Genomic DNA, 15,879 nt, shown 5'->3' on the forward strand with positions numbered 1-15,879 from the left:
TCAACAACAAATCCAATCTTTTCTCAAATCATAAAATGAGCTTGGTGTGTGGGGGAAAGGATCAACCCACACTAAAGAACTCACATACCTGATTAGGGATCACCCCCGACGAAAATCCACGACGATCCTTAGCTTCTTCTTCTCTTTCTCCTCTTCTTTTCCTCTTCTTTCTCTCTTATCTTCCAAGCCCTAACTCTCACTCTTACTCTCACTCTTTAAAATGGGACAAAAATGATCCAAACATCAGTCTAACACCTCAATATAACCCAAAGAAATGATTAGGGAAAAGACCAAAATACCCTTAAAATTTTCGGACTAAACAAACTGCACTGTGCGACTGTGCGACTGTGCCGACAGACCAACTTCCAAAGGGCATAACTCACTCATAAGAACTCGGAATCAAGCAAACTCAGCGGCGTTGGAAAGATCATTCCAAGGGCTTTCCATAAATAACTGGAAATTCGCCTAAATCATTCTAAGCTAGGAGTTACGACTGCTCAAAGTTGACCAAAAACTCACTTTTTTTCCATAGCCAAATTTTCCAAATTCTTTCCAAAATGACTATTTCCAATTCAACTCTTCTTGGAACTCAATGTGCTACATCTAGGGATCTTAACTTAACACTCAAGAAATTTTATTCCTCGGAAAAATCTCACTCCACATGAAGGACGGCTCGAGTCTTAGTTCGAAAATTCTCTAGGGTGTTACAATGATAAATATATATGTATAGCTACAAGGATAGTTTAGTCTTTTATATCATATTTACATATTATAAATACCTCGTGTAATTGGTTGATGTACTCATTCAAGATAGTTATTCTTTCAGTCTCCCACCCAATCTCAATCACATCCTTCAAAAAGCCCTGAAAATGTCCAAACCAAACTTTACAAAAATCTTGGAAAATCTGAAACCTGATTTGGTGATTTATGACATATTGCTGCAATGGGCTAAACGTGTCGCGAATGAACACAACATTCCAGCAGTTAAGCTTGTAACTTCGGGTGCAGCTGTGTTTTCGTATTTTTTCAACATACTGAGGAAACCAGAGGTTGAATTCCCTTTCCCTGCTATTTATCTCAGGAAAATTGAGCAAGTAAGATTGAGTGAAATGGTGGCGAAATCTAACAAAGCGACAGAACCTGATGATGGGGATCTTCTAGCTGATGGAAATATGCAAATCATGTTGATGAGTACTTCTACAACTATAGAAACCAAATATATTGATTATTGCCTTGAATTGAGCAATTGGAAAGTTGTTCCAGTTGGTCCACCAGTCCAAGATCCAATCATTAATGACACGGACGATAAGGAGCTCATGGATTGGCTAGGAACAAAAGATGAGAATTCAACTGTATTTGTCTCCTTTGGGAGTGAGTATTTCTTGTCAAAAGAAGATATGGAAAAAGTAGCTTTCGGGTTGGAGTTAAGTAATGTTAATTTCATATGGGTTGCAAGATTTCCGAAAGGTGAAGAGAAAAATCTTGAAGATGCATTACCAAAAGGTTTTCTTGAAAGAATTGGAGAAAGGGGAAGAGTTTTGGACAAATTTGCACCACAACCAAGAATTCTAAATCATCCGAGTACCGGAGGATTTATAAGTCATTGTGGCTGGAATTCAGCAATGGAAAGTATAGATTTAGGGGTTCCTATAGTTATCATGCCTATGCACCTTGATCAACCAATGAATGCTAGGTTGATCGTTGAATTGGGAGTTGCGGTGGAGATTGTTAGAGATGATGATGGCAAAATTCACAGAGAAGAAATTGCGGAAACTCTTAAAGGTGTCATAATAGGGGAAACAGGGGAAAATTTGAGGGCTAAAGTGAGAGATATAAGCAAGAATTTAAAATCTATAAGAGATGAAGAGATGGATGCTGCTGCTCAAGAGCTAATTCAACTTTGTAGGAATAGTAATAAGTGAATTTTATGATTCAATTAACAAAATAATATTGTATGTTAGGTGTTTTCGTTTGTCTTCAAAATATATTGAGGTTGAAATAATGAGAAAAACATAGAATACCATGTAGGATTCAAATTTCCACGTAGGATGTCACGTATGATGCGTATGTCTATTTGTTCAACTTTATACATGTTTAAGTTTCTAAGCATAAATGTGAGTTGACGCCAAGTTAAAATGCATATTTAGGTATTAGGTCTTTAATATAACTAGTACAACAATAACAACACCATTCTTTGTCCCAAACATTGTGGGATTGGCTACGTTTATTTCACATAAACATTACATCAACTATAATCAATCAACATAAATGTCTACCTCAACGGGATTATCTAACAAAGCTATTGAATCAGACGAAAATGTCGTAGAACTTCCCATGATCTGATGGACAATCGGTTGAGATTGAAGAGGCTGAGGAGGTACTTCTAGCACTTCAACTTCGCCTTCAAGCATTTCTACTACTTTACTCATTGAAGGGCGTTGTATCGGATTTGTTTGTATACACCATAATGTAACTAAACTCAGCTTTCTAGCCATCTTCTTTTCATCATCATTCGCTCCTTCATCCACCACAATTTCTTTCCCTTTGTTGAACTTATCGTAAATATTATAAGGAAAGTATTGGCTGGAATTCTCTTCATTTGCAACTTCATTTCTCTTCAAGTCCAGCATTTCCATTAGCAGCATTCCGAAGCTGTAAACATCAGCTTTGTACGAGATTGCTCCAATGCTTCTGCTGATCAACTCTGGAGCAACATATCCAATCGTTCCACAAGCAGCTGTGAGAGTCACAATGCTCTTATCTGTTGGATATAATTTCGCAAGCCCAAAGTCAGAAATCTTTGGAATGAAATTCTCATCCAAAAGAATGTTGTGTGGTTTGATGTCAAAATGCAAAATTCGTATATCACAGCCTCGATGCAAATACCCGATTCCTCGAGCCACTCCTAGAATAATGTCATACTTCCTCTGCCAACTTAACAGAGGACTTCCTTCTTGACTGGTACTGATGTACTTATCAAGTGATCCATTGGGCATGAAGTCGTATACAAGAGCACGCTTTGTTCCCTCAACGCAATACCCCACGAGTCCAACCACGTTGACATGATGAATCCTTCCGATGGTAGCTACTTCATTCATGAAATCTTGCCCATCAGCTTTAGGCTTGCTCAACATCTTCACTGCTGCATCTCTTCCACTTTGAAGCTTACCTTTGTACACAGTTCCGTAACCTCCCTCGCCTAATTTCTCTTTGAATCCTCTGGTCATTCTCTTTATGTTGGAGTAATTATATCTGATTGGCATAAAATTGTTTTGTGTTTGCAAAAAGCCTTCAATTGTATCGTACATTGACAAATGCCTCCTTTTGAATTTGTACATCAGAAATGCAAATACTAATGGAAGACCGATCAGAAATTTTGCTCCCAAGTACACTGCACGTTTGAGAAGTCATAACGAACCATAGAGATGATAAAACAGATGATCAATGTACTGTTAATCTGTGTCCATCCAAATAACATATAGATTGCTAAAGGGATATATAGGAGCTTACTCAAGAAATTCCGAGGTAGCAGCAATAGACTGATCCTCACTGGTTAGATTAAAGTGCAAATAATTTAGAATGAGAAATCAATGGAGAATTAAAAGTATATGTAGATAAAAGCCTTGAGTCCTCACCGGAAATCAATTCCAATAAACCTACAAAGACTGTGCAAAAATTAACTGTAGTGAGTGAATGTTGAGAATATAATTAAATAATAAAAGTGTGCTCTCTCTAAGAGCTTAAGTTTTAAGATGACATGGTGTATCATTGTTTTCCTAGTTTCTTACGTATAGAGGATAGAAAAAAATGTTACCCCACGAAGAATAAGGAAACTCAAATCCGTAGAGAATTGCTTGATGTATATCAGAAAGGGAAATGTTGTTAATATTAGGCCATGAGGTCAAGCCTATAAATTCTGCTCTGCATCCTTCACTCACTTCAGAGACTTTCATCTCTCCAATCTTTAAATATGTGTATCTGCTTAATTTGCAGCCACTAATTTCCACAAATGTCGAATCATTAACAGCAGATGGACATTTGAACATGAAAATGGGCGCGGGTTTTCTATGCTCTGATGCATAATTGTATGACCTGAAGAAATTACTGTATTTGTGAAAGGTAATAAGCATAGAAGATATGAGAGAACATAGATCATCTTGTGTTTGTAAAGTCGGATCTACCAAGTGAATTGTCCGATTAGCATAGTCGATGCCTTGAACGTGCAACTTCTTGGAGGATAACCATATAACTGTTTGGTTACCTTCACAAGCTAATTCATTTCCTGAAAAACGACAATGTTTTGGATCGGTGTTTAAATGAAAAGGGTATCTTATGTTACGGATTTCGCCACAAGCAGAATCAGGACAGTTGATCTTCCAAGCATTGGATGTTTGCAGAAAGATGATTTGAAGGATTAATGTAAAGTATTTAAGCTGAGAGTTTCCTTTAGACATTTGTGTATTACTCAGGTTCAGCTAAGACTTCACAATAATTGTTGTTATTATATATAAGAGTAAATGCAATTATTGAAGCTTTGTGGACTTTTCATTACCAATATTACTCCTTTGGGTCCCAAACCAATGGAAGACTTGTGTTTGGTCCTCAAGAGGAAGACTTTGACGTTTACCTATTTGTTTTATTTAAAAAAGACAGAACGAGGTTTATATTAATGTTTTAGGAAAGGTTAAGGGCACCTAAAACATCCACTAACTCGCGATTATTCGATAATTAAAATATTTGGCTAATTAAATTTAAAATAAGCAACTTATATTTCAAAAAGGTAAAATAACATAAGTAAAATATCATTTTGGCTAAATTCTAGCCAAATTTTCTGGCCAAAAGGATTTTTCCTAATTATATTTACTTTCTTCAAGAAAGAACAAGAAAAACACAAGTACTGTATTATAAATAGAGCATATCATAGTATTGTTGAGACATTCGGGTCATGAATTTCAGAATTTTAATACGAAAATACAACGTAAAATGATTTAGTTTTCAATTATTTTTTTTATTAAAGGTAAAATCATAAGATTTGAAATAATATATAAGATAATAAATTTTCAATTTTTTTTTTTATTATCTACCAAACTAGACCAAAAAAAACAATTTACCTACTCGAAGTTTTTATTTCTAGAAAGATCCATAATCCCCAAGGAGTGAACCACGCCAAATGATCTCATGATCACGCATGCCCATTTTTTAGTCTTCTGAAAACAAAAGTCATTCCCCAGAGATAAGGTTGACACACCCTTTTTGTTTTTTTCTTAATAATAAAGTATTTTTTTGACTAATTTAATATGTGTGCGTAATCAATTACGACACGTTAATTCTATATATATATATATATATAGTTTATTACCATTCTAGCTTTTTTCTCTTAGTATTTCATTATGATTTCGTACCATGAATGCAGCTGACCTATGTTTTGAAGTTGACCTTCTTATTACCCCTAAATTTAATAATTCTTCTATTTGATCTTCAAATTCTCTCAGGTCTTCGTTTGTGGATTCTATTGAAGCAGTTTTAACAGTATACTCTGGGTTAATAATATCAAGTCTGCAAGTTATATGATTGGCTTCCCAGTGCTTCAGGGGTCTTTCTCCAACTATTTCTAATTTATCTAAGATTGAAATTACTTCATCTAAGTCTTTCTGGTTTTTTATGACTCCTATATGTTGTAATCCTTTTCTGAAATTATAAAGTTATGTATTTATCTCTATTAGATCATAACTTTTTTCTATTTGTATATCAGATAAACTTAGTTCTAGTAATTCAATTTCTTTAATTTCTTCCTCTTCCTTGATAACATGTATTTTAGTACAGTTGCATTCTTCCCCTTTATTACATTTTAATGTATTTGTATCATTATTTTTAAAATACCTTGATTTTGCAGGAACAGGTTCTACTGATATGGAGGTTTGTGTCATATTTTTAGAAAATATTACTCCATCTCTAGTAAGGAGACAACTTCCGTTGTTATGTAATAAGAAGTCTAAGCCTAAAACAAAGTCTATCCTAATATTTAAGTCTCTGACCCATATTTTTTCTAATTTATAGGTGGGTTTATAGAAGTCTGCACATGTATTTAGAAAACTTATTTGAGCATTACTAACGTAATGTTTATATATATTTGAAGATTCATCCATTCGCATGGCGCTTTGTGGCTCATGAAATTCTTTTATTATTTCTGAAGGCAGGATACTTCTATTTATTATGCTTTTTGTACATCCGGAGTCTACTAGAGCTAAAGTTTCTATTTCATAATTTTGAATTCTTATTCTTGTTAATATTTTGATAGTATTGATTTTCTTGTCTTCATTACAAATTAATCCTTCAAACGATTTGTAGTCTTCCTTTTCATTTAAGAGCTCGATTTCTTCTTCTACCGTTGAATTTTGGCTTGTTTCTTCTACTTTTTCTTTTCCTTTTTCTAATTTACTTATTCTGTTTTCTAAATTATCAATCCTTTTCTCTAAAGATATTAATGTTTTTTCTTTTGTGATTATTGTCGGGTCTATAACTTTGATGTTAAATATCTTGTCGATGCACATGAGGCATCCTTCTATATAGCAATTCATACATTTAGCTCTTCTATCTTTACTGGGATATCCTGTGCAATTAAAGCATTTTTTACTATCTAAACCTTTTCCTTTGAAAAATAGATGATCGCAATGTATATTGACAAATGTAAAATCTTTGATATTTAAATTCAATTTTTCTAATCCTATTTCATTTATTAAAGTTTCTTCTTCTGAGTCGGACGAATCTTGTTGTCGTCCTTCTAAAGCATCTATACTTATTACTGAATATATACTTTCGTTATCTGACATGTATTCATCTACATTTATCAGGGTTTCTTGGAAATCTTCTATTAGTTGGGAATTTCTTGTTCTACTATTATTTCTACCTGGACAAGTATTGGCTAGATGTTCTTCACTTCCGCATGTAAAACAGGATAGTCTATTTTTATAGATTCTATTATTATTATGCTTTCTCACATGTCTATCTTTATTCAGATAAGGCTTTTTGGCCGTAGATTTCCTTAGATAATATTTTTTCCTTGGTTTGTAGTCTTGGTTATTTTGATATGTCTTTTTGTATTTTAACTATATTAATAAATTAGTATTACCTTTAGGATAAGCAACATAGCACTCACCCTAAATACAAGTAATAATATATATGCCATCTAGAATAAATAAGAAAAGATTTAGGTCATATGACGAACAGATTATAATTAACCAGGAGTATCATTGGTATCTCTTAAGAATAAGACAGAACTATAAAGATATATACGATTTTCTGATAGAACAAAGACAACTATATTTCGAACAATTAAGGTTATTTTCAGATTTGTTAACATCCTCACAAATATTGAATATACGCCAGGAAATAAAACAAATAGATTTACAAATACCAACTATAGGAGCTAGAGTTTGTCACTACATAAAAGAAATTAGAATAGAAACACAAGTTTGTAAAAACAGAACTCTATATTTAGCATAATAGGAAGTATTAAGAGGTTAGAATACTTAGATTTAGAAATAGTTTCAGAAAAGAAATATCGAAGACTAAAATTTGGATCACTACTTAAGTGTAATTTTGTAGAAGGAGACCATATCTTACATAGTGAGAATCAACATTTAAATACTATTACAAATTTAATAATAAATTTAGCAGAACATAGTCAGTCCAACGACATGTTACTTTCTATGCTATGTAGCTCCCACTTTAATGCACTTAATAACTATATATATATATATATGAGTAAATTTTAGGAATAACAAATATAAAAACTATATTAGCATTTTATAGCTATAATTTTGATATTTGCGCTTATATTTGCTATGGAGCGTCTGATTTATATAAATCGGGCATCTATGTGTAAGAAAATTGTGTTTTTATATGAATTTGCTCCTTGTGTTAGGTTAGAGTGGCGAGACAGATTAGGAGAGAGAGGAGAGAGGCGAGTGGGAGAGGGCATAAAGTGAAGAGATGTGAATTGTATAAGTATATCGGTTAGATAATTATATATATGTAACTACTATGTATATGTATCAATGATTGTGTTTGTATATCTACATAATATTTGAATTTGTATACAGTAAAATCAAGTTAATATACAATTGAATCGAGTTAAAACATTTGTATTTGTATATCAAATCTCTCTCGCTTCAAACAAACACAAATTGTACATTGTATTTGTATAATTTGTGTTTGTATAAAGCGAGAGAAAGAGAGAGAAAGACAAAAGAGAACTGAGCAGGGGGAAAATTTGTATTAGTATAATTATAAGTGTATAGGACAGAGAGATTTATTTGTATATATAGTCTCTCTCGCTTTATACAGACACAAACACAATTTATACAATTGTATTTGTATAAAAGTGAGAGAGGCAAGGGAGAGAATTGAGAGTGGCGAGCAAGATTCATGGGAGAGAGGTGAGAATGACAAAGTGTTTACTACGAATTAGAATTAAATGAAACTACATCTATGACATTTATTTTGAATTAGTAATTTGCTATAATGCACAATTTTCCCAATAAATAAAGCCATAAAATAATATACAACACGTACTCAACCAGCTCACAACCAAGTTGAGCACCCAAAAATTTATTTACAATGTACTCTTTACGTACTTTATTCATATTAATTTATGTGATATAATTTGCATTAACACAAAATTTAAGAAAAAAATTAAAAACATACATACAAGATTTTTTTACAAATTTACCTAAAAATAGTTCTTTTTAAAGATAATGTGACAAGAGTACATACTTGAACTATTACTTTTTTTCGCAAGTTTCATATAGTTAAAGATAAAAAAAAATAAAAAATGAAACATTTGATAACTAAGGTATGATATTGACTTAAAAATCCTCTAATTCAAATATTTTTCGACCATTAACTATTCTTTTAATCTACTTAATTATAGTCTTATAGATAATCTCTCTAAGCACTAGTAAAAGTTTTTATTACCTATAAAGCCACCTTCTTTAAATGTGCCTAAATTTTCTTCTTTAGTATTCGAAAACAAACAATCACACAAGTCGTCACTTTGCATTAAATTTGGCTAGAAGTCTACATCCAATCTATATATATATATAAATATAAAGCAGGAATATAAGCTCGTTGATGTGGCACATTTCATAGATCAGAAATAATAGTTTTTTTGTGATTTTTTTTGCCTTTTTTCTCTCATCTCTCTATTTATTTTATTTAAATTAAATCTTTAATAATCTTTAAAGTCATTAAAAAAAATTAAGTAACTGCTAATTTTAAAAAAATACGTAACTGCCAATTAACACACCTCCTTCACCATGAAAGTCCAAAGGACCTCCTTCCTTTTCTTATATATATATACTAGATAATTTTAAGCCCGTGATACGGGCCCAATATAATGAAAGGCCCATTTACGGGTTCAATATTACAATATTATATATATTTATAATAGAAATTTAATTAGTTTTCAAAAAGAAAAATTATTATGACATTTTCAAATAAACATGATACAAATAATAATAAAATATCAGATGCTCCAGTGCTCATTATAACATCATGTCAAACATATATATTCGAATTAAATAATTAATTTAATGGTATTCTTTTTCTATTTTATTTGAAAATTATTCAAGAGAATAGATTAAAATTATTCTCAATATATTAACAATTTCATAAAATATATGAAGCAATAAATTCTACTATTCACCTATAGATTAATTTTGAATACACTTATAAATTTGTTTTAAAGGTGTTTAACAAACAAAAATAACGACCTACTTGATGAAAATTAGAATGAATCATCTCATTATTTACAAAGTGATAAAGGATAAGAAAAAAAGTTATGACTTTATATCTTGTCTTTATATTCATTAAAATTAGGAGAACAATCTAGTATAGTAACAATTTTTTTTTTTCTAAAGTAATTTATATACCCGATGAATGAATGTTGTACCTCAAATAATTAGATGTTAAAAATATTAACAAAAGTTAATATAATTATAGATTGCAGTAATTTATATAACTTGATAAAAATGATTTTAACTGATGATAAAATAATAGTACTTAATAAACAATATATGTTTCTCAATAAATTATATAATGGCATATATGTTCTATGAAATTTTGGGATTATACATAAAAAGAGAAATCAAGTAAATTAGATACTTCAACAAGTATCTTTACAATCCAGAAAGAAAAGCAACACCATGAAATTGAAAAGTCTAAAGAGAACCAAAGAAAATGACATAACATGCTCCGAAATTTTTGAAAATTTTGTTCTTGAAGAGCTTGCTCACTGATTGCATTCCTTATGAATTACGCCTTTGGAGAATTGCAATTGTGATTGATATTAGATTTAACATATTAACTGGTTCATTATCATATTCATTAGAATGTTTGAAAAATGTGGATCAATTGAATTTTGTTGAAAATTTGTTATATGGACAAGTTCCAGAACTGATGTGTTCACTAAGAAATAATGAATTATACTTTTGTCTTATAATTGTTTTACAAAAGTAGGGCCATTAGGGAATAGATGAAAAATGAAGTTCTTAATGTTGAAAAAATTGTGTTATTAGTCTTCCTAATAAGAGATTTATACTGAAGTGTGTAATATTTCGAACTATTTAATTTTCTTGTTATCATTTTTGGTAGATTTTTGTTAGCGTAAAATTACATTTTTACCCTTGATCCTAACATAATTCACTTAATATATAAAAAGATGTTTCTAGAATTATTTACTATCTTTCTTAATAGATTTTTGTTAGAATGAAATTATATTTTTACCCTTGGTCGTCCTACATATTATTAATTTTTATCACACTTATTTCTTTTCAAGTATATTAATTAGAGCCAAAATAAAGGTGAAAATAATTAATTCATAATGAATTTTTATATTAAAGTAGGCATTTTTGATAAGCATAATGAATAGAAAAAAATATTAAGCATTAAATTAACGTAATGGTAAAATAGAGTAATGAATAGATATTATAATAACTCACAAAAGAAAAGAAAGTGAAGTAATAACAAAATAAGTTAATGGTAATAACAATAACAAAAGATGTTTCTAGAACTACTTAATTTTCTTGATATCATTCTTGGTAGATTTTTGCTAGCGTGAAATTACATTTTTATCCTTGATCATAATTCACTTAATATATAAAAAGATGTTTCTAGAATTATTTACTATCTTTCTTAATAGATTTTTGTTAGAATGAAATTACATTTTTACCCTTGGTCGTCCTACCACTTTACTCTTCTATATAATAGAAATATATATATATATATATATATACTAGATATAGGACCATGGGGCCCAATATATATTATTTTTTTATTTTCATTTATGTCATATTATGGAATTTGAGAAGTTATTGAAATTTTTATATGATTTTAAAAATATTTTAAATTTTTAGCTATTGTGATTTGTAGTACTTTTTTTTAACATAATTTTGAAAAAAATATTTATTACTCTGTTTGTTCTAATTTATGTGGCACACGCAAAATTTCAAATATTAACCATTTTTTATGTCTCTTTAATATGTTGTTAATTATTGTATTTTATAATACATTTTGAACCTAATTTTTTCATAATATCTGTTATTTGCCATGTCCCAATTTATGTGGCATTAATTGATAGATTTGTTGGAGTCGAGAAATTTATTTTGTTAATTATTGTAATTTACAATTTCTTTTTCGTCAATTTCAAACAATATATGTTGTTAATTGATAGAATACTTTTAATGTAATTTTTTTTAAAAAATATGTGTGACTGTCCATGTCCCAATTTATGTGGCACATGTAAAGTTTTGACAATTAACTAAAATTTTAATACATTTAAAAAAAAAATTTAAGTTGTTAAATTTTAAGTAATTTAAATTGTTGTATTATTTATTACAATTTATAATGCTTTTAAAGTAGTTGAAATATTGTACTATTTATTATGATTTATAACACTTTTTTTTTTAAAATTTATGTCATATTATGGAATTTGAGAAGTTATTGAAATTTTTATATGATTTTAAAAATATTTTAAATTGTTAGCTATTGTGATTTGTAGTACTTTTTTTAACATAATTTTGAAAATAATATTTATTACTCTATTTGTTCTAATTTACGAATTTATCAATAGGTAATGTTGCACCAATGCCCAACCAAAGGGCGACTGCGGTACCAATCAAAAAGACAGTCGTCGCTACTGGACGGCGAAATGGATTTTGGAATTTATTAACATTCTCTAAAAAAGGTACTGTTAATAATCCCGCAGGTACTAAAACCATTAAAAGAACCCTCAATAATTTATTGGGCACTGTACGAAGTATTTGAAATACAGGAAAGAAATACCATTCAGGTAAGATTTCCAAAGGGGTTGCAAATGGATCTGCCGGTTCACCAATCATTGATGGTTCTAAAACGGCTAAGCCTACATTACATGCAATAGTACCTAGAATTACTACTGGAAAAATATATAAAAGATCATTGGGCCATGCGGGCTCACCGTAATAATTATGACCCATACCCTTAGCCAATTTAGCTCTTAATACAGGATCATTCAAGTCAGATTTTTTTGTTATTGGGATAGGTGAATTCTTATAGATCCATCCCCTGAGGGAACTGGACATGATAATTTTTAATCATCCAGCTCGAGCAAGAATAAAAAGAACCAAACGAATCCATATATCCATATAAAATATCTATATGGTGTGGCAGATGCAGAATTTCAAATATTAACCCTTTTTTATATGTCTCTTTAATATATTAAGTTGTTAATTATTGTATTTTATAGTACATTTTGAACCTAATTTTTTAATAATATATGTTATTTGCCATGTCCCAATTTATGGGCATTAATTGATAGATTTGTTGGAGTCGAGAGATTTATTTTGTTAATTATTGTAATTTATAATTTGTTTTTCGTCAATTTCGTCGATTATCTTTTTTTATTAATTATTGTAATTTATTGTTTCTTTTTCGTCAATTTCAAACAATATATGTTTATCATATAATCCATTTTATGTGGTACCAATAGAATTTAGAGAGTCAATTAAATTTTTTATATAAGTTTTAAATAATTAAGCTATTAATTATTGTAATGTATAGTATTACTTATATTATTTTTAAATATATTTAAATATTATATGTTAGGTTTTATATCCTAATTTATATGGCATTGATAGAATTTAAAGTGTCAAATAATTGTTAATTATTGTAATAGATAATATGGAGTATTTAAGTCCTTTATAGTATAGTAATTAATATATAATATGTAGTATTTAAGTGTTATATTATGGAATTTGAGAAGTTATTGAAATTTTTATATGATTTTAAAAATATTTTAAATTGTTAGCTATTGTGATTTGTAGTACTTTTTTTTAACATAATTTTGAAAATAATATTTATTACTCTCTTTGTTCTAATTTATGTGGCAGATGCTGAATTTTAAATATTAACCCTTCTTTATATGTCTCTTTAATATATTAAGTTGTTAATTATTGTATTTTTTAGTACATTTTGAACCTAATTTTTTAATAATATATGGTATTTGCCATGTCCCAATTTATGTGGCATTAATTGATAGATTTGTTGGAGTCGAGAGATTTATTTTGTTAATTATTGTTATTTATAGTTTCTTTTTCGTCAATTTCAAACAATATATGTTGTTAATTGATAGATTTTTTGGAGTGGACTATTTTTTTATTAATTATTGTAATTTATTGTTTCTTTTTCGTCAATTTCAAACAATATCTGTTTATTATATAATCTATTTTATGTGGTACCAATAGAATTTAGAGAGTCAATTAAATTTTTTATATAAGTTTTAAATAATTAAGCTGTTAATTATTGTAATGTATAGTATTACTTATATTATTTTTAAATATATTTAAATATTATATGTTAGGTTTTTTTATCCTAATTTATATGGCATTGATAGAATTTAAAGTGTCAAATAATTGTTAATTATTGTAATAGATAATATGGAGTATTTAAGTCATATATGTAGTATTTAAGTGGAAGGTGGTAGGGCCCACTTATATAGTTTGATAAATATATTGGATATTAATAGTGATTTATAGTATAGTAATTAATAATATATAATATGTAGTATTTAAGTGGAAGGTGGTGGGGCCCACTTATATACTTTATAAATATATTGGACATTAGTAGTGATCTTATTGGAACATTGGTAGTCATTCCTAGACTCTTCTATAATATATATAGTAATACATTTTTTTAAAAGAAAAATATTTAATGTTGAGATTAATAAGGATAGTTACAAACCACCTTATCTCTAAAAAAGAATGCCATTGAGATTAATAAGGATTGTTGCAAATCAGCTTAACTCTAAAAGAAATACTGTTAAAATTAATATATTTTTATTAATTAATATAAAAGGTTTAAAAATCTCTAAATTAATTGAGAAGTAAAGATTACACGAAGGGGAGAGAAATAGGAGGGTAGGTTAGTGCTGAGAAAATAGGCAAATTACTTTTATTGGAATGATGTTGTAAAAATATTTAATATTTAAATATTATTTTATAGCTATACCAACTATACTTTTAGTTTTATAATATATTATGTTGAAATTTCTATTAATTTTATGATTATTTTACCTTGATCAAACATTAAATGCTTTAAACATTCTTACAAATTCAAATATTGCAATTTTCAACTTAAATTAATGTTGTGAATAGCCTTAAATTTGATAAATAACTTATAATTGTGATATTGTTCAGGATAGAATTTAATGCTTCCAAAATATAGATAAATATTATTTATCCTAAATTTAATATTTTAAATTTTATTTCTTATAAAATTATTAATTGTCCATTTAATAATTTGTTTAGAAATGGAAAGATAATGGGAGGTTTTAATAAGTCTAATCTCTCTCTCTCTCCCTCTCTCTCTCTCATTTAATAATTTGTTTAGGTTGTGTTGGTATGCTGATAGGATGTTTCTTATGTTTAGACTTGTTAAATAGTTGGAGACTTGTATTGACTTTAGAAGCTCTTGTACTTATGACACTAAATCTTGGGGTGATATTTCAATTTTTTTGCATTTTATTATAACGGACTTAGTATTTGAGATATTGCTTGCTACTTACCTTTCCACAATTTAAGTTGAATTGGTTAACTTATTGGGTTGACTTACCTATCGGCGGGGAACATAGGTGTCATCACGACTTGTCAATTTGAAACCTTGAATTGGACTCTAATTTTAGTAAAAATATAAATATAATTTGTAAAACATATTGCAACCTCTTTAGCACACTCCTCTCTAGTTCAAACTTACAGAATAAAACGATGTTCATTTAATCAAATAAAAATTCATGAATAAGGATGCACAAAATTAAGTTTGTTCTGAATTATTGAAAAAAATTCCGCAAACGCTATTTTTTGTTATATATATTATGCTAATTTTAAATTTATTTTATCTATATAATTTTTTTTTTTATTGAGATTGATAAAGATAGTTGTTAACCACCTTATCTTTAAAAAAGAATGTATATAAAATTAATTTTTTTATTGATAAGTACAAAATGTTTAAGAAATTTATAAATTAATTAATAAGTAAGGATTACATGAAGTGAGACATGGATGGAAGGTGGTGATGGTAGTAGTAGTACATGTCTCTTAAGGAGGTTCACCAATTAAAGTCTTAATTTTCTTATGTTATACAAGAAAAAAATAACAACAGTGACTTTACACAAGATCAATTTTTACATATAAATTAATTAAAACTCTAAAGGGAAATAATATTCCATCATAATAGTAGTAGTAGTAGTACATGTCCCTTAAAGAGGTTCGCCAATCAAAGTCTTAATTTTCTTATGTTATACAAGAAAAAAACAACAACAATGACTTTACACAAGATCAATTTTTA

General features: G+C 28.8%; 3 protein-coding genes across 18 annotated transcripts in view; 1 reads left to right on the forward strand and 2 right to left on the reverse strand.

Moving 5' to 3' along the window:
* The window catches only part of LOC125844329 (rust resistance kinase Lr10-like), a 368,189-nt gene that overhangs the window by 198,698 nt on the left and 153,612 nt on the right, over positions 1-15,879 (reverse strand). For 7 of the 13 annotated variants that reach the window (XM_049523631.1, XM_049523637.1, XM_049523632.1 and 4 more), the window contains exon 3: positions 3,636-3,656. The exons of the other annotated variants lie outside the window; for them this stretch is intronic. In XM_049523631.1, coding sequence (XP_049379588.1) covers positions 3,636-3,656 — 21 coding nt within the window. The remainder of the gene's footprint in view (positions 1-3,635; positions 3,657-15,879) is intronic. 13 annotated transcript variants of the gene reach the window in all.
* The window catches only part of LOC125844332 (beta-D-glucosyl crocetin beta-1,6-glucosyltransferase-like), a 219,857-nt gene that overhangs the window by 52,948 nt on the left and 151,030 nt on the right, over positions 1-15,879 (forward strand). Inside the window, exon 3 of one of the 4 annotated variants that reach the window (XM_049523646.1) lies at positions 1,694-2,036. The exons of the other annotated variants lie outside the window; for them this stretch is intronic. Coding sequence (XP_049379603.1) covers positions 1,694-1,922 — 229 coding nt within the window. The 3' untranslated portion in view covers positions 1,923-2,036. Of the gene's footprint in view, positions 1-1,693; positions 2,037-15,879 lie in introns of those variants that run through there. 4 annotated transcript variants of the gene reach the window in all.
* On the reverse strand, positions 2,159-3,499 carry LOC125844362 (rust resistance kinase Lr10-like). Its single transcript, XM_049523667.1, has one exon. The coding sequence runs from the start codon at positions 3,336-3,338 to the stop codon at positions 2,256-2,258; it is 1,083 nt and encodes a 360-aa protein (XP_049379624.1). The 5' UTR covers positions 3,339-3,499; the 3' UTR covers positions 2,159-2,255.

Source organism: Solanum stenotomum, chromosome 11 (assembly GCF_019186545.1).
Source record: "Solanum stenotomum isolate F172 chromosome 11, ASM1918654v1, whole genome shotgun sequence".
NCBI classification, from domain to species: Eukaryota; Viridiplantae; Streptophyta; class Magnoliopsida; order Solanales; family Solanaceae; genus Solanum; species Solanum stenotomum.

Bases quoted from the DNA above. Each gene is read 5' to 3' on its own strand.
- LOC125844362 (XM_049523667.1), bottom strand. From the start codon at position 3,338: ATGTACAAATTCAAAAGGAGGCATTTGTCAATGTACGATACAATTGAA.